This window comes from Cottoperca gobio, chromosome 5, assembly GCF_900634415.1.
Source record: "Cottoperca gobio chromosome 5, fCotGob3.1, whole genome shotgun sequence".
NCBI classification, from domain to species: Eukaryota; Metazoa; Chordata; class Actinopteri; order Perciformes; family Bovichtidae; genus Cottoperca; species Cottoperca gobio.
Genome location: NC_041359.1, coordinates 23,048,268 through 23,070,558, shown reverse-complemented (window position 1 = coordinate 23,070,558; position 22,291 = coordinate 23,048,268). Strand labels below are relative to the sequence as shown.

General features: G+C 39.9%; 1 protein-coding gene across 6 annotated transcripts in view; it reads right to left on the bottom strand.

The window, feature by feature from the left end:
* Positions 1–1,198: 1,198 nt before the first annotated feature.
* Positions 1,199–22,291, bottom strand: part of tead3b (TEA domain family member 3 b) — a 30,811-nt gene continuing 9,718 nt past the window's right edge. The window contains exons 3-16 of one of the 6 annotated variants that reach the window (XM_029431996.1): positions 19,244–19,499; positions 12,050–12,114; positions 11,307–11,369; positions 11,055–11,117; positions 7,712–7,723; positions 6,624–6,749; positions 6,452–6,492; positions 6,214–6,270; positions 5,687–5,751; positions 5,463–5,599; positions 5,006–5,179; positions 4,226–4,369; positions 3,852–4,004; positions 1,199–3,353 (exon numbers count right to left, since the gene is read on the bottom strand). In XM_029431996.1, coding sequence (XP_029287856.1) covers positions 3,240–3,353; positions 3,852–4,004; positions 4,226–4,369; positions 5,006–5,179; positions 5,463–5,599; positions 5,687–5,751; positions 6,214–6,270; positions 6,452–6,492; positions 6,624–6,749; positions 7,712–7,723; positions 11,055–11,117; positions 11,307–11,369; positions 12,050–12,114; positions 19,244–19,400 — 1,371 coding nt within the window. In that variant the 5' untranslated portion in view covers positions 19,401–19,499 and the 3' untranslated portion in view covers positions 1,199–3,239. The remainder of the gene's footprint in view (positions 3,354–3,851; positions 4,005–4,225; positions 4,370–5,005; positions 5,180–5,462; positions 5,600–5,686; positions 5,752–6,213; positions 6,271–6,451; positions 6,493–6,623; positions 6,750–7,711; positions 7,724–11,054; positions 11,118–11,306; positions 11,370–12,049; positions 12,115–19,243; positions 19,500–22,291) is intronic. The other 5 variants (XM_029431997.1, XM_029431999.1, XM_029431998.1 and 2 more) reach the window with 5 other exon arrangements.

Sequence of the window (22,291 nt, the reverse complement as noted above, 5' to 3'; positions counted from 1 at the left end):
TACTCAATTCAACACAACTATACTATATATACTATATGTGTTACACTAAGCTGCCAGAAAGAAATGATCACTTAAAGATGTTTAAATGGAGTTGAATGTGGGCTGAAAGTTGAACCTATATGTCTTTAAAACATCACTTTGCTGTTTAGTGTAACATTCATTCACTGAAGGTAACTGCATACTGTATTCTGCAATAGACGATATTGTATTTTCTAAACACGGTGACAAACTGTTTGAGGAAAGCTTACCTTACTGTAATATTACATAATTAATACTTTCTTATATTTGACTTAAACAACACTGAATGAAAGTCAGGTGCCGGAGCTGTGGGGGTTGGACGCCTGAATAAAAGCCTTGAAGAAGTATTAAACTTGTTATATTCTTTCATGTTCCGTGATAGTTGTTCTGGGTTCAGATGGGGTCCTGTTTCACGTGTAACTGGCTCAGTTTTGTAGAAATTGTCGAAGTGAAAGTCTCTCGTCCAAAGTCTCAGAGTGAAATGTTGATTTTTGGAATGAGTTGAATATATGGATTCCATAGCAACCAGCGTCCTACGTCATACGTCGTACGTCAGATCCAACTGTCCTGAGCAGCGTTGATGTTGTATATTTACATTTTGATTTATGGAAAATTAAATATTTCGCAAGTATTCCCTCCTCGTTCAGTAACACTATTATATTGTACAGCACACACGTGCGGCGAGGTTCATGGCTGGGGAGGCACTGACTTTTTCAGTCAGATTTACAAATTATATAAACCCAGCAGAGTAGTTTATTCACCATTTTCTTAGCAGTATTAACATTGACTACTGGTTATGTTTCATATCTCATATCAGCATTATTTATATACACACACACACACACGCACGCACGCAGGTCAAAAAGCGGATTTCAATTTTCAACATTTATCGAAATATTCAGTTAATTTTAAAAGCTTATTTAGTCTGTTGCTTTGATTAATTTTAATACAGACTGTTCAACAAAAGGATTACCAAAAAAATGAAGAATATTTTATATAAGGTCAACATTTAGTTTTTAATTTAAATATTGGATTGTTTTCTCTTAGTCATATCCCATTTTCAATACAATTGTGGTCTTACCTTTACTTGTAAAATCTTCCATGTTTGGCCTTCAGTCGGAGAAATAAACTAAACTAACTGCTACAGTGCGCAATGAAAAGAACCATCATGGACAAAACAAATTTATAAACATGTTTAATAAGTTTTCTGGGGGGAAAATGGCCCCAAAGGCACCATGCGTCTTTTATTGTTAGATACATTTCTTTGATTACATAGTCCAACCTCTACTTTGAAGTATAAAATTGCAATGCACAATGGTAACAAAGACAACAGTAAACCACCTTAAACCAAAACAAAAAAAAACAAAACTGCCCACACCATTCAGAATATGATACATTAGATATCTCATTATTAATTATCAATATCAGCACAATCACACATTATTTTCAGTGAAGCATATGGCAAACACTGAAAGTCAAAAGACAACAGAATCAAAACAAAAACATTAATTTTGATAATGGCGAAAAACATGTCTGTATAAAAGATAAATTGAGAAACCTGCTAGAGGAGTGTTATTGTATCTAGCTTGTGAAATATGACATTCAAAGCCAGGTGCAAGTATTTCGCCGTACAATATCTTAAATTTGAACTTTTATAGCACAATTGTCCAGTGAACCACACAGAGTAGACACTTGTCTAGCAGGATCCATGCAATGACAGTTCTCCTGTCTCTAATATGAGTCCTGCAATACTTTTAACGTCTCCATCACAGTGGAAAAGTATCAACACATCTCCAGTACCCCACCCTGCCCTCCCGCTATTTCTTTTCCAACCCTATAAATAACAATCAATGGTCATACTCCACAGCACAGAGACAACAGCTCTCATTCAAGACAATTATTTTGCTTGATTTCAAAATTATTTCATGTTTAATGTCAGTAAAAAGAATTGTCCTAAATATCAAAACTGAACTTTTATCAACAGATGCAGCTTCTCCACACATTACAACGGAGAACAGTGAAGCACATGAACCGGCTTCAGAGCATACAATCTCTTTTTTAAACAAAAGAAACAGTGATTAACTTCTCTCCACTTAAACCACGGTCTCTGTGCTGAGTCACTTGATCACAAATATGAACAGAAAGTCCCCCCCCCCCCCAAAAAAAAAAACCAACAAAAAAAAAACAATACTCCTATGTAACACATATTCCTTTAGCATCCACTGACTCACAGTACAGAAATAATTCATTTTTCAATTAGGCTACATAACTCAAGGCAGAAAATAAGCACTGCTGTTGCTTCACCTCCCCTTCTTGATCTTTTAAGTGCAACCAAGCACACGTCTTCAAACAGAGAGAAATAACAGGGGATCTCGTAAGGATGGCAAAGCCCTGCCTTTATGTCAGTCTAGCAATGGTACAAGGCATCCCTAGTGTCTAAAGTCAGTATTAGATAGATGCTTGTAAGACCTGATTTTTAAATTGTGTAATAAAACATTTAAAAAAAAGCAGAACCTAAATAGTACGGTAACACAATAAACCTTCTCCCTATACATGTGGACTGTAAAACTTGGGACGATCTTTTTTTTTTGTAAAAACAACAGGCTACATGAATATGAGTTCTCCCGTCCCATCACTCTGTGTGCCCAAACACAAACAAAAACGCCTCAAAAGATGTCAATCTGAGAGGTTTTCTTTCCAAGTTGTTTGGACAAAATACACCTGTGTGACTAGTTTTCTGTTCGTTTTAAAAACAAGAGGTAGTAAAAAAAAAAAAAAAAAAGGTAATCCAAAGTGGCAGGCTATGATAAAATCTTTGGAGAAAAGGCACTTGCTTTCCTAACAAACTTACTGTAACAACCCTAAACACATTCTTGTTCCCTCAATAAAACATTTCAAGATCCATCGATTACCTTGGCAAAGTGACCCACTTCATCTAAAGCATGTTGAAACACATGGAAAATAGCTGGTTGTTTGAAAAAGACGTAATTCTTCAAAAATATCTTTGTGTGTTGGCACGTTGAGATTCACTCTTTTTTTTCCTTGCGAAGAAGACTTTTTTGTTTTTTTAAAGCATAAAATGTGTCCATGTTAGTTCGGTCTAGCATTGTTTGAATGTTTTTGTGTTGTTTTGTTTTTCCTGGATGGTTGAGCTGGTCGAAGAGAGATTGTGTCACGCTTTTTTTCTGGCTTTTCCAAAAAAAAACCTCCCTGAAGAGCTGTTAGTCTTTAACAAGTCTGTAGACGTGATACTGAGCTCCATGTTCACTTGTGGAAACCTCAAAAACAAACGCTATACAGAGCAAGGTCTCCTGGGTGTCGCGGTTCGTCACCACCTGAGGGGGCAGAGGGAAAATGTCAAGTGAAGCAGCCTGTTCATAAACACTGCAGTGACACACAGTTAAAGAATAGTTTGACTTTCTTGTGGAGATTTGACGAGAAGATTGATACCTCTTTTCAAGTCTGTAGTCTGGACGCTACAGCCAGCAGCTGATTAGCTTAGCTTAGCACAAAGACTGAAAACAGCTAGCCTGGCCCTGTTGGCAGGTAAAACAATCCTCCTACCAGCACATCTAAAGCTCAATAATGAACAAATAAATCTAATTAGTTTAATCCGTAAGAAAACATGTTGTTTTAAGGCGGGTTATGTGCTGGGCTGTTTCCAGTCTTTGTGCTAAGCTAAGCTAAGCTAAGCTAAGCTAAATAGCTGCCGGCTGTAGCTTCATATTGATCGTACGGACGTGAATAGTTGTATCGATTATCTAACTCTCGATATATTTCCCAAAACGTCACACTATTCCTTCTACAATCCGATAAAGTCTAGTGTATGTTACCTGTAGGATAGTGAAGTTTTCAAGAACACTGTTCATCATGTATTTTTCAGGCAAGTGTTTGAGTTTGTGGATAAAGTTGATCATGTACTCGCACATAGGAGAGCGGTGGATCCTGTAAACACACCTTCCTCCCTCCAGGCGGGCGTATTCTGTCTGCAACACACACACACACACACACACACACACACACACACACACACACACACACACACACACACACACACACACACACACACACACACACACACACACACACACACACACACACACACACACACACACACACAGTCAGAATCACCAAGTAGTGAAGTGAAAATGAGACGCTGTACATGCTTTGTTTGAGAGGAGAATACAGAAGCAATGCATGCTCTTACCTCTACTTTCTCCACAACCTGCTTGCCAAACGAGCAGACTTTGGTTGAAACAGTGATGGTCATGTTCTCGAGGCTGCTGTACTGGCTGCTGACGCCGTAGAAAGAACCAGGGCCGTCCTGCATACCGCTGCTGTTCAGGTCCGCCTGCAGAGAGCAAACATTTAATCAGATTGGTGATGATCATCACATACTTGGATTTCACTTAAATGTTCTTGTATCGTGTGAATTGCATTAAGTTTACAAAAAGGATCTTAAGACTAGATGTGTGTGGACAACACCATGTGTGCAGGGATGGTTTACTAACATAAAGAGGAAAATGCAGTGAAGCAATCCATCTTAAAAACACAGCTGTGTCATAAGAAAAGGAAGCGGTTGGCATGAGCTGCACTTTGCTACCACTTGTGTCACTCTTAAAGTGTGTGTAGGTAAAAAACTATGTGCAACTGTCTTAATATGTAGGTTTAAAATGTTATTGCATGTCTGCAGTAACTACTGGAACAAGAATTAGTAATGTAATGGGATTTTGTCTGTAAAATACAATTAAATAACACTTCTAGCAATTATTTAATCATTTTTACAGTCGGTTTTATGATTTTAAAGATGGGTGTTTTAACTAAAAATGTACCGTTGGTATTGTTACTTCCTACCGAGCTAAAAGGTTTATACATTTTAAACTTTTACATTTTTTGATAATAAGCATAAACCAGACAAAGTGAAAGACAAATGCACAATAGCAACTAAAAACTGGTAGATGCTAATATAAAAATAATAACAACCCACCCAGAATTTAACTAGGAAGAAAGCATTCTGAGGGCCTTTCTCATAAAGCTCTTTGAGCCCGCCCTTCTTCTCAGGGAACTTGTCGTAGATCTGCCGGATGTCCACGGCCTCGAGGAGCGGGTCGCTGTACGAGGGGTTCGTCTGTCCAATGTGGACAAACAGGTGTTTGCTGTACTGCAAGTGGACAGGGGACAAGAGACACGGGAGGACGTGATTAATCTAAAAAAACAGAATTTAACATGAAACTCTGTTCACTATTAACAATAAGGAAAGAGGAGAGTGTTACGATCAGGCTGATGAGCAACAAACACGATAAGAACATCCGTGTTTCTAACTGAGCTTTTTGCCTTCAGCAGACTTCAAACAGAGGCTCTGGCCCTGTGGCCCCCTGAGCCCTCTGTGTCCGCTTTCCATCCCTGTCTGTATGTGGGAAGCCTTGTTGTGCATTTTCACTCACGTTGTCTGGGTCTCTCTGGACCTCCATAAAGGCTAAATACTCCAGCATCCGCAGCTTCGAGGAGGCGATGGTCCGGTCCTGCCACACGGGCACTGCAGTAGCAGATGGAGGAGGAGGCGGTGCCAGGGGCTCATAACCTGGAGGCACACACACAAACATTTAGAAATCATCATTTTTGGGTTTTAATTTTGAAAGGTTCTCACAGATTTTGACTTCATACTTACTTGGTATGGATTGTTGTAAAGGACCTGATAGGCTTGGGTATGGGGGCTGTGCAAAAGATTTGATACTGAAAGAGAATGAATGGTTCAGTGAGACAATGAGCTGTATTATACACGGTATGATATGAACATATGTTTAAGGCACATGGGTCCTTCTATATTTGTATTTCTGTTGTTTTATTGTGAAAATCTGTTACTCGAAATGTGAGCGTGTGTTGTTGCACCAGCGAGGCGTAAGTCCACCTGCTTCATTGCTTCTTAATGATGCAAAATAGCATCGATTAATTGTGCGTTTACTGACAAATCGAAGAAAATTGAGTAAAATATTTGGATTTTTTATAATTCTTTCAGTGAATGCAAGACATCGAACACTATGAGGATGTATCTCCCCTCTTCTCAAGCAAATTTGAAGCAGTTAATTTGCCCGGTGGTGGTTTACATCAGTGCAGGAAACATAGTTTAATACAGTGTGGAAGAAGAGTTAGTTCTGCTTTGTGCTCACAGCTGGACCTCAGCTAGGGGGAACTTACGCATGGCTGGTGCGGCCAAGCCCAGAAGTCCTTCCCAGGTTGACATCTAGAATCAGCCTGGTGTGCAAAAACGTGATCCGTTAAACATGCCCTTCAATACCCACCTGATACTAAACCCCCACACTGCCTCAGTCACTCTTTATGTACTCTTTGCTCATCTCATACGCCAATCTCTCTCCTCGGAAACTAAATGTCACACTACAAACATCCTGTGGCTTCAGTAGAGCGGTTTACTTACTCCTGAGAGGGTCCAGGCTGTCCTGGGATAGAAGGCCAGAACTGGAGAGCAAGGGGGAAACAAAACGGTTTTTATAGGACAAATTTGTTTTTTCTATTTAGATAAAAAAATCCAATGAGTGAAAAATACAACAACATGTGTTTATGTGTGAGAGAACGAGTGGTGGGCTAACTCTGGGAGGTTGGTAGGAGGCAGGAGGCAGTGGTGGAAGGTGGTTCTTTATCATACTCGGGGAGACAATCTGTGCAGACGACATTGCTGCCATGTTCTGCAGGGCTTTGTCTTTAGACGCCTGATCCTACAGATTGAAACAGAGGAATAATGGAAGTCAACCACAAGGTGGCACTATAACCTAAACATTACCTGCTGCTGCTGTATTTCAGTGGAGTGCATAGACTTCCACTGTATTCATTTGTATCTGTTTGATACATATCTAAAACAACACCTGATTTCTGAAATGACTATGTTTAATAATCTTCAGGCGAGCTTACAATAACCTTGACATGCGTTTAGCTTAACAGTCAATAAAAACACTTATTGAAATTATTCCATGAGAACATTTTTTGAAAGAGCAGCTTGACAGAACTGAAGCAAAGAGGAGAAGATGAAGCCGCGGTGGTATTTAAGCTCGGGTCCGGAGACAATTTGAATGTCATTGTATTACCATGATCCCCGAAGGAAAAAGAGAATAAAGAGAGTGCATTGGTTTGAAATGCAGATTTGCATTTGTGTTGCATCAAAAAGCGTTCAACAATAAATTAAATTACTGCTACGCGGTGAAAGTGGTACTGTCAGGGAAATGTACAAAGACAATAAATTAATGTCCAGGGTGCATGAGACATATTTCATGATTTACCAACATATCAAAGCTTTTATTTTAATACACGTAAATTTAAAATGCAATTGCTCTTTTATTATGTTTGCAAAAATAATGCACATCAGCTAATTAAGCTGTGTCTTTGCAATTAAAGGACAGATGCCTCAGAAGAGAGACCCCAAATCAAAAAAGAGAGACACCTTAATGCAAAGCAAGGAAGATTTGGGCTTTTTCTCAGAGACTGAGGGGATTTCACTATATCAGGCAGGATGGCAGCAGTATCGTGTTCAAAGCGTGGCTGTTTCCTCAGCATTGTTTCATTACAGGATGGTAAAGGGACGGGGACGCCATGCCAGCAGAGGGCCATAGCAAGGGGACATTGCACTGGTGTTGCCAAACAAAGGGGAGCAGGGAAGCTTATTGCACAAATCAGATTCACTTACCAAATTCATCGCCTGAATCAAAAAAGGAGAGAAACCATTAGTACGGTGCAGTTCTAAATGATGTGTTAATATTTATTAGTTAAGTTTACATTGATGTAAAATATGATTTTCAATCCAGGTTTGCCACCTCATGGTGTGCAATAACTACGTTTGCTCTGGTTCAGTAGGGACTGAGGTATTAGAAGATTGCTTCAATACAGGAGTTATCACCATATTATTTTTAACTATTGGATAATACATTTTGGCAAATTTGTAATATGTAAATTATTTTTGTTTTATTAAATTAAATTAAATTGGACTGAAGTAAAAGTTTTAAATAATACACAATAATTCATGAAATCATCATCAAAAGCAAATTGTAAGGCTTTTATTTGATTTAAAGATATTGTTTCACGAGATTCCCAATACATATGTGTAGTGTAATATTGGGCAGCTGATCGTGTTATAACACTCAACATTTCCCCCACTAGAAGATCAACAGCAAATAGTCAAAAGTGAAACCCTTGGAGGTTTAATGCAGCACAAGTCTTCAGTGTATTACGTCAAATGGACAGCTGGTACTACAGTGTGTAGCCGTTTTTAGCAGACGCACTTTCACTTCCTGTTTGTTCAGCTGATGCTACAATTTCCCATTCACAAGAGGAAGTTTCTCTTTGACAAAAATAGACAAATAAAACTACAACTGCATATGCACTTTATTATTCGATATTTAACATTTAAAAGCTACAGGGAAATAAAATAAACAGCATTACAAAAATGTCTTCAAGTGCTGCCAATGCTATCATCCAACTAAGGTGAACTCACAAAGCATAAACAAGCTAAATGACATGTTAAGTGAACAGCTGAAATTAAAATATGTAATATATTTTTGTGAATGGGTTTAACGAGCACACAGGAGCAGGAGGTGATTATAATTATTCATATTTATTTAGCTACAACATTGTGTAAACTCAAATATGTCGTGTTGTGTAAAGGAGACAAATACAGATGGTTGTGTGTGCAACAAGGTGTTCACAGGAAGAAGAGAAGAGAGGATTAAAGTCACCACAGAATATAACAGAAGCCTTGAAAATCCTGATTTTAAAACATTAAATTGCTGCCTGTTGGTCAATAATGAGAGTATATATATTTTCCACAACGTACGTAAGACGTATGCTTTAGATATGCGGAGCCCAACAAAACGATAACATGAAGAAAATGTGTTTTGAAAATTAATTTTAAGATCGGCAAACATTTTTGAAACTCCACAGCGAGACTGTGAGAAGAGCGGGGAGGATGATATGGCGGCCTTGCTTTGTAAGTTGTAAGTGTGACTTCACTGGTGAAGACTAACTTCTCACAATCTGTCCAAATACGTCCAACTTTTCATGGGATCGGAAAAGTGAACATATACAGATACGCACGTCTAACCTATTGACAGTGTATCACTGTTTAACTGTCCCAAACGTCCGTACAGAACTTGAGAAAAGGGCTTTTAGTTACGCTGCTCCGGCTGCCTGGAACCAGCTGCAGAACGAGCTGAAACTCAGAGAGCTGGTCTCTGTGAACAGACTTAAAGCAACTCTTAAAGACATTGAAGTCTGTAAATGTTTTAATTAATGTTGTGATTGTGATTGTTTTTTTGTCTGTAACTGTGCTGCTGCCTGTCTCGGCCAGGACACTCTTGAAAAAGAGATTTTTAATCTCAATGAGGCCATATCCTGGTTAAATAAAGGTTATAAATAAATAAATAAAATCACTTCCGAATGCATAAGATATACAAAAAATATGTTGTATACAAAATATGGGCAACACGCTGGTGTACGTAGATATAAGGTAAGGTATAAGTATTATTCGTTAAGAGCTCACTGTGTTACGCTGGGGTGCGTTGTTGAACGCTGAGTCTGTGAAAATGTTCAACATTTTCGGACGTACCCAACATGTGCTTCATAAGTTATGCAGACGTTACACATAAGTTACGTTACGTTAGACATACGTGAATACTCAATACAGTACGTGAATACAGTACGTGACTACGTTAGAGGTACGTTAGATATAGGCTACGTCGGCTGACGGTGAACCCTACAACCAACTGTATTGATAACGAGTGGATACCCTATTCCTACCCTATGTTAAGCTGATAACTTATTAAACGTGTTTCTACAGTACAGCTAGCAGTTCAGCTAGTGTTTTGGGAGCTTATTGGGGTTTGAATATAGTATATAGGGTCCCTGTGAGGAGCTCATCCTCACTTCTTCACAGCACGTCTTGATGAATACATCAGCCCATCGTCAGAGAGCATGACAAATGTTTAGCTAATGTTCATATACACTGGCATACGTTTCTGCCATACGGAGCTGTGTGGCCTTAAGTAGAGAGGGAGGTTATGGAGCACGATGAATAGTCTAATAATTTGCATACATAATAAGTTTGACATTTATGGAATGCGCACAAACTTGATTCACTGGATGAACAAGTTCCAACTTTATGTTTTACGTACGTACACAAACGCTTCTCGAGCAGTGAGGAGCGATTGAACTAAACTACATCTGAACAGGGAAAGATTGCACATTTTTTATTTTACATTTTCATAGAAAAGAAAATGTGTCACTTGTGGATGCTGGTGTCCACTGTAGGATTAGTCTGCATCAAGGGGTTAATTTAAATGGAAGTTAGCACTACAGTATTTGCACAGGTCTTCATTATAAGTGAATATGGAAAAACAATAAAAAGCATGAAGGGATTGAAAGATCTACAAGACAAGTCATAAGGAGTCATATGATGAAGATTAATGTGTTGTTGTTTTGTTGAATGTTCAGTTTTACAAAACACATCAGAGACAGACAGATTAAAGGAACTACAGGTATCAAAGTAGAGAGAGGTTTAGGGGAAAGAAGAAGTCTTAGAGAAGTACAGTTTGCTGCAGAGGCATGGCTGGCACAGAGGACAGATACAGAGCTGGAGCAACATGCGGCTAAATGACAGTTCAGCTGGCTCATCATGACCGCTTGTGTAGCCTTCCTTCAAAGCAGAAACTAGACCTTCACTACTGAGTGGTGGGATTAGTCTAACAGTTAATGCAACTATGACCTAAAGTTTAAAAAGCTTTGTTTGTTAGTGCACTGCATGCATGGTACTGAAGCAGGACTGTGGGTATGTGAGATGATACACTCCTTAAGGATAGTTATATCTCTGATTTATTCTTTAACTGTGTATTGTACATGCCAAGCTTGCATCCACTAGCTGAAACTGGCCTTGCATCAAAGCAAGGACTGATAATGTTTTTTTTTTTTTTTACAAATGAGATGGTTAGTGCAAAGCCGAGCGTTTACCAGCCCCGCCGAGCCCGCGGTGAAGCGCATACCTTTAGCTTTGACTGGATCTCGCGAGATTTTCTCCGGGCGAGAACCTGCAAGTGGCTAGAAACCTGCACAGAAGAATAGCCAAGAGGAGGGAAGAGGAAAAGGAGCCAGGGAGTGAAAAGACAAGGGAAGAGAGAGAGAGAGAGAGAGAGAGAGAGAGAGAGAGAGAGAGAGAGAGAGAGAGAGAAAGCCGTAACCAAAGAGGAAAGAGACGCCCAGTCAGTGTTGCCGGGAGGCAGGTTGGTGGCACCTACCTTTATACCCGCCTGGTATTCACGCACCTTCTTCCGTGCTAACACCTGTATGTGACTAGACACCTAAAGGGGTGTGAAACAGTTTTTTAACATAAAAACAACATGCACTCTGATGCATGCACACACACACACACACACACATACATGCACGTGCAGACACACATATACTCACAGAGATAACATCGCAGTGAGAGTATATTAGTTTTATAGTTCATGCAAACAATAACATATATTTGTCTTATTACGAGCAAATCCAATGTAAAGAACAAGATCTTTTTTTTTTTTTACATAAGGCTTTATAGTTCAACAATAATATATATATATATATATATATATATATATATGTTTTAATGTGTAATAGTTAATAGATTACGTTCTAATCTAACACATCTATAAATATTAGAATCCGCAAATATGTTTAATTCATTAATATCTTTCCAATACGCTTCTCTTGTGCTGTTCATACACGAGGGGTCCACGAGATATTCTCTCTCTTGTAAAGGCGCCTTGGTTTTGGTCTTTTTATGGGATTTGTTAAAAATAAGAAAGAAATATATGAAATAAAACCAGACTTATCCTTTAAACTTTTAATCCACTTTTTTTTGTAAGCAAGCATTGGCATCGGGAACTATAAATCATTTTATAATGATGTTGTTAATAACTATGTTAAGTCTTGTACTGTCAGTAACTAAAACTAAACTCATGCATGATTATTTTTAATCCAAAGATCAAAACTCGTGTACCTGTTTTCTTGTGCGGGTTTTGCCCGTCCTCAGCTTGATGTACCTCGCTATCAATTCATTGCGACCTGGAACACAAAACAGAAAGACGATGATACAAGAATACGTGACAGAAGACATGACATCAGTGATGATACCCTAAAATGGACAGAAGGTGGCGGTCTTGTCAAACGTTGAATACACATTTTACAGCAGCGTGACCTTTCCCAGAGCTTCTCAGACTCAGGGCAAACACACTTTTGTCACAGGTCACATAACACCTCAGTTTCCTCTAGGAGACCGTATTTAAAATTTAGTTTATCATTTGATATTTGAAATACATTTATTAAAAGGGTTTATTCTCCTGTTTTATCCCAAAGTCTTCACCAGCTTGTTTCACACCTACGTATTGTCTGGTCACGTGGCCCTGGAGCCTAATTATAGAGAGAGCTCAGAAAACAGAACCATGTTTTTCATGACATAACATCTACTCTCGACATTCTGGTTGTGCAGAGAACTTCTATTCTGGGCTTTCAGGGTCCTCTTTACCTTCAGTGCCGTGCACGAGATTTAACAAGCACTGCTTTTTCAGAGAAGTGCAGCTGGGATCAAGCAAAAATCATCCTTGGTGTATAGGAAGTGTAAAACACATTATTATTATTATTATTTTCCCTGGAGGGAAACCAGTCCATCAGTCTTTCTTTTTACTTCTTCTCTTTGCCAAGTCACGTTGACTGGGTTTCTGTGGCTGAAAATTGGGCCATATGGAGAGGTTGAACCGCTGTATCATTATCAATAATGAGATAAACTCTTTCAAACTTGCTGACAGAAATTCTCACCAACAAAAACTGGTTAAACACACACACACACACACACGCACGCACACGCACACGCACACGCACACACACAGTGTGTTTAGGAAGTGTAACTGTCTTTAGAGTATCCAGACATATAATGACAGGAGAAATGAGTCTTGTTTTTTCACACACTCTTTAGCACTTGGCCTCCAGAAGGCCCTGGTTAGTGCAATTACCATAAAAGTACTGCAGGCCATCTCCAGCAGGCTTGCAGCACTCACCGTACTCTCCAAGTAGGCAGCCCGGCGATCGGCCAGCACGGCAGAGCTGAACTGTCTGCCGATACTGAGCTAGCCCGTCCCCCCCTCTGCCCCGGAGCCAAGGATGGACACGCCCGCTCCAGCGCCTCCGCATTCCTAGCATTCCTCTAAGCCTGTCACATCTGTGCTAGCCAGTCTGATTGGCCTGGGCCTACGAACACAGCCGGAGCTCGGGTGAACACACACATGCACTTCCAGCTCTGAGAGAAGCAGGGGTTAGAGGCGGGGTGAGGGCCATTAGGTTGGGGTAGGGGGTCGTCGCTTGGAGGGGCAAAAGGGGCAGCTGATGCAGTAACTCTTGGAGGAAACACAAAGCCATAACTGTCTCTGCCAACAACTGCCACCTGGCAGCAGCCCCCTATTCCCAAAACAACACCACCGTGTGACCCTGCACTCAACGGACTGCAGCACCTGCTGCTGACCATCCAGCAGAGGATGGCAGAGAAAGAACAATGCCAGTCCGACCCCCGCGCAACTGTCACTCTCAATCTCTTCAGCCGAGGAGCAGAGGGGGGAAAACATTACATTGTCCAAACCACAGAGTTCTGCTATGAATTTCACAGATATCTCATTGCAAAGAGCCTGGGATACAGTACGAAGTACACTGAGAAAGAAAAAGATACAAACTCGTTAGTAAAACTGTAAATTCAAAGCAAACCTACCAGACTCTCCAATGTTCAGTAAAACCCCACTAAATCTCTTATTTACAATAGAACGTAGTTATTTAAAAGTAGCAGACCTTCTACATTTTTTGTAACTTGTTTTATAACTTTGTTGAGCAAAGACATAATATTGCGTGGCAAATCAAAAATGTGTTTTGTTCATCTGCTGAACAATGCACTTCTGTGGTTGTGAGCCGAGATGATATCTCCGGCTTTTCCACAACATCTGGTTAGATTTGTGATATTTCAAATTACAGCTTTTGTTTTATATGATATACAGTTTTCTGCAGAGACACCACACACAAATAACTCTAGTGTTTGATTTCAAAGTTTCAATTCAACTTTTCTAAAGTTCACTGTTGAAATGATTTGGAAATGTAACTGTAAACACACATTCTCTCAGGCACTACTTGTTCTGCTCTTTGGAAGAAAGACTGGTTTATGATAGAAATGCGACACATTGAACAGAGCCTTGATTTATTATCACGCGTCTAAACGATGTAATAGTCAATCATGTCACTACCTCATGACAAAAGATTGGTTGGTTACAGAGCAAAAGAAACACTGAGGTAATGAGTCCCAAATCCCTAATCCTCCACTTCACACCCCAACATTTAAAGACCATAAACAACACATTGTGAGAGGTCACATAATCCCTCAGGAGATCTGTGTTCAATCCCCGTCCTCAAGCACGAAAAACACATTTTATTCTGAAGGCTCTGGGACACTAAAATCAGGAATTGATGCGTTCAGAAACAAAACGTGTAGCTGGATGTGATTCACTTTAAAAAGTAAAACGTGTTTTAAAGCAACAGGTGTCACATGGACATGTTAGTAGGACCCAGCAGGACTGGTTAAATTAGTTAATAATTTTTCCGACACATTGTTCTCTCAAACAGAGAGAAGATAGGAGATCTCTGTGAATAGCAGCTGCAGCCGTAGCAGCCAAGATCTGCTCAGACATGGCGGAGGTCAGAGAGGCGGTGAAAAGGCTGCTGTTCTTCACGGCAGGGGAACATGAAAGGTGCACTCAAACAGACACAGACACACACAGCTGCCAACCATTAGTCGTCTCATTGATAAGTCTATCGACAGAAAAATAATCAACTATTTTAGATAATCGTTTGATAGTTTTCAGCTTCTTAAATATGGAGGTTTCCTGCTTTTCTCTTTTTTTGTATCATGTTGGAGTGAATATCTTTGGGTGGGATGGACATCTTTCACTAACGATTAATCTAGAATATATTCGGCAGATTAATCAATAAAGACAATATTCACCCTACAGACACACATTAGTGTCTTCAGCCTCTAACTTTCCCACAATCGCTGACTTTCCATCTCTCTACTCTCTTTTTGAGCTGCTTATGATTTCCATGTCGATTGCTCAACACTACTCGGATCGCTGCAGGCTGCAATTCTTAACCTCTTCCCCGACAGGACACGCCTATCTTTTTCTTTTACTACATGACTGCTGGAATTTTCCACTTCCATGCTAAGATAGTGAGCAAAAAGGTAATCTCTCTTCACTCCCAGTACCCTACGACCCCCACCCCCACCTCACTACCCCTCTCTCTCCAGCTCTGCCTCGCTCCTGAACCCATTCTCCACCCATATTCTCTCCCCTCCTCCCTTCTCATAACATTGAGGTAATCCTAAATTGCTAACATACTGCTCAGCCATGACTGAAAACATTCCTAACATCTCAGTGAGGGGGCTGACAGGGAAGGCCTGCTCAGTCATCATTACAGAGCGCTCAGCCACCTCCACACACATCTTCCCTCACAACTTCACACATGCACTTACTGAACCTGCTGCTAATTCCTAATGTGGCCTTCATTGGTCAAAATAGACATAAGCCTCCCTCTAACACTGAAATCTTTCTCTTCTTTTGTACCCAGAATGCTTTGCAGTAATGACAGCTGCAGGGCTGAGAGAGAGAGAGAGAGAGAGAGAGAGAGAGAGAGAGAGAGAGAGAGAGAGAGAGAGAGAGATGCTTTGGGATTGACATACCTGTTGAGGCCAGAAAACGCAGAGGAACAACATGTTAGTACAGCCCCAAAGCCAAACAGGACAGGCAACATTTTTTTTGACACGCACACAGACACATCCTCTGAACTTAGGACAAAAAATGTGCCAACTATTCAATTCCACCGAGGGCCGAATGCCTATTAACTGGAAATGTTCTTTGGATTTTGGAAATTTGGGATAATTACTTTATGAATGATTGTGAGCGGGAAATCAAAGCAATCAAAGGTTTGGCATTCTGGGAAGTATGCAAGTACTGCAGAGAGTTAGATGAGAAGATTATTACCGGCACGCTCACATCTCTCTGTTCAACACAAGGCTACGGCCAGCAGCCGGTTAGCTTAGCTTAGCATAGAGAATGGAAACAAGCGGGAACAGCTAGCCTGCCTCTGTTCAGAGGTAGCATGTCTGCTTACACCTCCAAAGCTAAATAATTAACGTGTCATATATTGTCTGCTTAATTAATACATAAACTAAAGTTTAAAAATGTATAGTTATGTACCATTTTGAGCAACAGTAGAAACATGGAGGTGCATCATGGCGGGGTCACTATGCAGATATGAAGGGCTCATTGTAAGCTAACGAAAACACATTCTTAGTTTCAGGTGATTAGACACTAATGAAAACATAGTTATAAATATATCCCCTAAATCCTACACACTGGACCTTTAGGTTTACTTACAAACAGAGCCAGGCTAGATGTTTCCCTGTTATATGCTAAGCAAAGCTAACCGGCTGCGCGCTAGCCTTTTGTTTACCGTACAGACGTGAGAGTGGTATCAAATAAGGTGGAATAGGGTGTATTAATGATGAATTCTGATTTGTGGTTGATTTTATTGTAATACTTGTAAGTATTATAAAAGGTTCAAAAGACAGTACCTGATCACAAACTAGAGTTCAGCTTCTTTAAGTGTTGTTCATGTTCTGAAGTGATTATTAACATGTGTGACATATGCTCCTTTGAACTCCTCGTCACCCCTGAACTGCGTAAATGACTGGCAATGCTTCGTGGAAGTCTAGACAGGTTTGTAGGGCAAAGAACACACACAAGTGTAAAGCAGTCATCTTGCTAAAGCGATGGAAATCTGCAAAAGGTTTCCCACCAAATGAAAAAAAAAAAAATCCTGGCAGAAAAAGTGGAACTCCCAATGGGAGGGACGACTTATTTTAGAGGCCACTGGAAGTCTGAGACTGCAAGGTAGACAGTATTACACAGTGCAATCGTTAACATTCCCCTAACCTCACGTCAGGGCAACTTTTAGATGTCTGAGGTAATCACCTTGTGAGACGGCTTCTTCTGGGGCATGCCTGCTCTGCCAGCAGGGCCTCAGATGACTTATTGTAAATGGAGAGGGTGTTTAGTGCTCTAGAAAAAAACAGGTCTCTAAAAGGGGTCATGACAGTTTGTTGCTAAGGGGGCAGGTTTGTGCAGAGCTGGCCTCTTTGTTGACATTCTCATGACAAATGTGTGAAGACTGGGACACATCACTGCACACAGGGCCGAAGAGGTATTCGGGTGATTTGTACTCAGGGTCTGAACACTAATTAAAAGCATGTTGTAAACTAGTTGTGTCTGGAAAATTATTATTTTATTCTTATTTTTAAGCATATTCCTTTGCCTAGAATTAACATTTGAATGTTTTAATTAGATTAAATGTAAACATACATTATTCATTACTGAATCAATCAGAAATGCTTCCTGATTGTTTAATGAGTTTAGTCTGCAGTAAGTTTTTCTGTCCTGGGGATGCAACTAATTATTATTTTCATTTTACAATTATTTGTTTAGTCTATAAAATGTCAGACAATAGTGAAAAATGCCTATCCTTGAGCCCAAGGTAATGCCTTAAAATGTCTTGTTTTGTCTCACCAACAGTCAAAAACATCATATTTGAGGAGGTGGAAGCAGCAAATGTTTGGCATTTTTGCTTAATAAATGACTAAAAGCATTAAGTAGTCAGAAGAAAAAAGCTGTGGATTCATTTTCTATTGAATAATTGAAAAATCCACTACTGGTTTCCTCACTACTACGCTCCTTAAGCCAGGAGTAACAACAGTAGCTGAAACAGTGGCCGAGTTATCTCAGGTATGTGCTTGTCCTTGAACATCCAAATCTGCCTGACGAATGATAGGATGAGATTCCATCTCGGCTGGATCACGGCAAAAACAATCCAATCTGACGTCAAGCGCAAAGAAGACACCCAAAAAAATAATAATTGCTTTAAAAACAAACACTAATGCGTCTTAAATAAACAGCCCGTCTGAGACTTTAGTGGAAATGATTGATGGTTTTGATGGTAGCTCTGAAGCCGGAATCAATTTCCCCTTCTTTTATTTTTACATGATTGACAATAATTAAAGGGCAGGAAAGTATTACAAAGCAACGCTTGAGGGAGTTGAATTACGATGGTGAAACCAAAAAGAGGTTTGTCGAGGACAACGGCGTGTAAAACAGTAAAGAGAGAAACACAATTCCTGTCAATCAACATTTGTTGCTGTGCAGCGAAATGTCCAACTTCAAATGCTAAATCTAATCGGAGAGCGTGCTCGGTCTCAACGATAAGAATGGAAAAGTGGGATCAAAATAATGAAAGACAAATGCGTGCAGTTCCCTCCACCTGGATGTCAGTGATTCCACCCGGGAAGATGCCAACATATCCATCTGGAGCTTTTCAGGGCATTAAAGGCTCAACACCTGCAATTTAATGAACACGCTGCAGGAAACAGCATAAATACTCTGAAACCATATGGATGTTTAAAATCTTCAACATTCCACTGTGATGTTTTTGTTCCTGAGTCTCGATTCACGCTGTGCTAATTATTGCCAATTTAACCTCGCCGTCATGCATCAAACGCAACACTTCTCCACAAACCAGCTCCAACCAGTCGCCTACAGGCGAAACTCTCCCGGCAGTACCGGTTTGTGAAGAAACAAGCGCATGACGTTCAACGATAAAACACAAAGAGCAGGTTTTGCGACTGAGAGCGTATCGAGGAAGAGAAGAGGCTGTAAAACAGTGGGTATAAAAAACCGGCTGTGAAGAAAAAGACAGGTGTAAATCAAGAGGAGAGGAGCTGAGATGCTCTCAGGACGGCAATAACCAGCTCTGAGAGTGCTGGTGCGACTGGAAGAACCTGGCCCTGGGTCACAACTCAACAGGTACAGACTTGTTTAAGAGAGCTCGGAGTGGAAAGAAAACATTCACCTCTGTGTCAAAGCTCTGACACGAGCACAAGCGGAAGAAAAGTACTTTTCTGGTTTCTCTTCAGGGCGCTGTGTTGCCTGTTTGTTTTCTTTTAGCCACAAGTCTCTGTGGGATGGGTGGTTTTCTCATTCTTGTGCATTCATTATGGGACTGATTTCCATGTAATTATTGTTCTTTTGTTGCTCTGGCAGTGATTCAGAGTACTCACCATACATCTTTCCCTCAGTCTGACAGGATGATTTTCCTTCTGCCGCAGGGAGGGTAGATGGCGAGGGCCTCCTGGAAGCTCTGCTCGATGTCCGGGCTCCATACGCCCTCGGCGTCCCCGTCAATGGCCTTGTCCTCGTTTTCCCCGTCCAGCCCATCTTCTGGGCTACCGTTGGCGCTCCACTCGTTGGACGCAATGGTGGCGGCTCCCCCTGGGCCCGACCCCGAGCCCCAAAATCAAAGGATCTGTAGGACACCTGTGAAATAAAGATATATTAATTAATATTCTTTAGCAAATGTTAATCGTCTGTATCATAACTACACTACACAAAACCTTTTTTACCCAGAGAGCAAGTTAAAGCGACAGAGCTCCATTGTTACCCTCCACCAAGGCGGTGATGTTTTCAGTTGGGCTTGTTTGTCCGCAGGATTACATAAAAACTACTGGCCTGGTTTTCATGAAACTTGACGGAGGGGTGTAGCTCAGGCAAAAGAAGAAAGCATTCAATTTGGAGTGGATGTGAATCACGAGGCGGATACACACATTATTTTTCAATTTAGTTAACATTGCAAGATAGAGTATTTGGCCTTGGGGGAGATCTGTGCTCTAAAACACATCAGTGAGCCACATTGTTGGAAACTGTGTCATGTTTCGTAACATTGAGCCTGAGCACTGTGAGTCCTGCTGATGTAAATACTCACTAGTGCATCAAATCTGTATTGATCTGTAGCTGCAAATAGTCCCCAACAAATGTACTCCCGCATGAGAAGCATTTGCTGAGAACAGTGCTCAGCTTTTCTAGATAATTACTTCGTCCTACTTTTAACGATGTATTTCTTGAGAAACTGGGTTAAACCATATTATCTTTCAGTCGATACGAGGTTATTTTTAGCCGGAGGAGATTATCAAAACTATTTTATCAATTTTGGTGAAGTGGCCTCAGCTGGAAATGTGGGTCATGTGATGCCAAATCCATTACTATGAAGAAAACGTTCAGTCTCACAACATTTTAACTCTTTCCTTAGATCTGCCATACTGTGTAGTTACAAGCCACCCTTTGTCTGATCAATATGTGGAAATCTGAAAAGCATTTTTTGGTGTTTTGAATCTGTTCTCAGAATACTTCCACTGCTGCTTCGCCTTCATCATAACAAACTGAGCTGTGATAACAAACAGGTCAGCACTGTTCATTTGTTTCCGCTGCTGATACTCTCAAGCAAATATCAACCGGATCAATAAAATAAAAGGACAACATGGATTTTATTAAATGAAATGATGTCTGCAACCTAATGAACAGCTTTCCATGCAGTGTGAACCTGATCCCTGCTTAGTTCCTCCACTGTGTTTTCTTTAGAAAAGTACATAAAGTTAATTATTTGTGTGCTGAGAGCTGAGTGAGTTTAATGTAAAGCACAATAAGACTCGGATAATGAATGCGATCCATCTATAGGTCACTCCTGTGGCTTTGTTTGACATTTTCTTTATTGCTCTCATTAAAACTTGTATGAATAAACAATGCTAACCGTAATTATTACTATAATTTCCTCAATTTTATTTCCCTGAAATGGCCAAATGAATTCAAGATATTCCATAAAACGAAGTTTAAAGACCTCACTAATCAGAGCTGGCCTCAAAGAATTCTTGTGGCCTGGGAACTGTGTCCCAGTGTGGTTGGCTTATGGCTGACTGCAGGCAAAGATCTTAAGTATTTTTCAAGCTGCCTTTTCAGCATCGTATTGTTTCTGAAATGGAAGTCTATGAGGTAACCACGATCCTCCCAGGATGCTTGTGTTTCTGCTTTAGCATTTCTGCAGATGCTGACAAAAATAAAGCATACTGTAATTGATGAACACAAAGAGTTATATTATAATGGCATGTAGAGTTTATGTGATAGAATGTAAAAAAAAGATGTTACGTGATCTGTTTTTCCCCCATTGTACGCCATATTTGACCTCTTTTAAGGGGTTTTGCACGGCTAGGGAGTCAAATATTAACAGTGGGATTCATGCAACATAAAAATCAACCTCAAAATGAAGTTTCAGTCTTAAAATGTGATTTGAAAAATATATCAAACATATGAAAATGTCTATGCAAACGTTCATAAGACCACCAAGCTTGTATGATTATTCAGAGTATAATTACAGCCATGAAGTTTTATTTTATCTAGATGGTCATGATGATAATGATAGCGCCTTAGTCTCCCTTAGCCTCCCTGTCTCTGTTTATCTCTAAGTGTTTAGAAAGATTCATACTTTCGAGCCGCTGTGAGAACCACAAACTGGTGAAAGAGCAGAGGTGAAGGATTAGTGACGCTTCCTTTCGCTTCCTATCATCATATAGCAGGAATTAGAAAAGATCAAAGGCAAGTAGATCAGTTATATATATATATATATATATATATATATATATATATATTATATATATATATGTATATATATATACACACACATATATATAGTGATCCTGCAGTGATATTCCACCATACGCCACGCCACTGAACCCAGACGAGAGTTTGACAAATATCCACAAGTCAAGCTGCTAATTTTAGCTGAGAGGGTATTGGTGATGGCGGATCCTCTGCAACAGGGTCACGGTGTTAAAACTCAACACTGAAACTGAGCACTCATCAGCAGCTCAAGTGATCCACGAGTCTCCACAGATCACACGGCTGGATCGCTCCCAATGACTACTGACAACATACGACCAGAGTTAGGGTTCGGTTAATCATTTTCTTAATAAAGATCAACATCTCTAATACAATAACAGACAAAATACAAATATGCAAAGTAATATGCAAGTAAATTAATTAATAAACAGAATTAGAGCTGCAATAATTACTTTGTCGATCGGTCCTAAGACAAAATATATATTGGCATTTTTCAAGAAAGAAATGCCGAAGATTATCTGCTTCCAGCTTCTAAAATGTCAGTATTTTCTGCTTGAATTAAACTGAAATTATTGATTCATCAACCAAAGACCAAAATCTAAAAATATTCAGTTTACTTTCACGCACAACAAATTATATATTTTTTTATTATTATAATTATA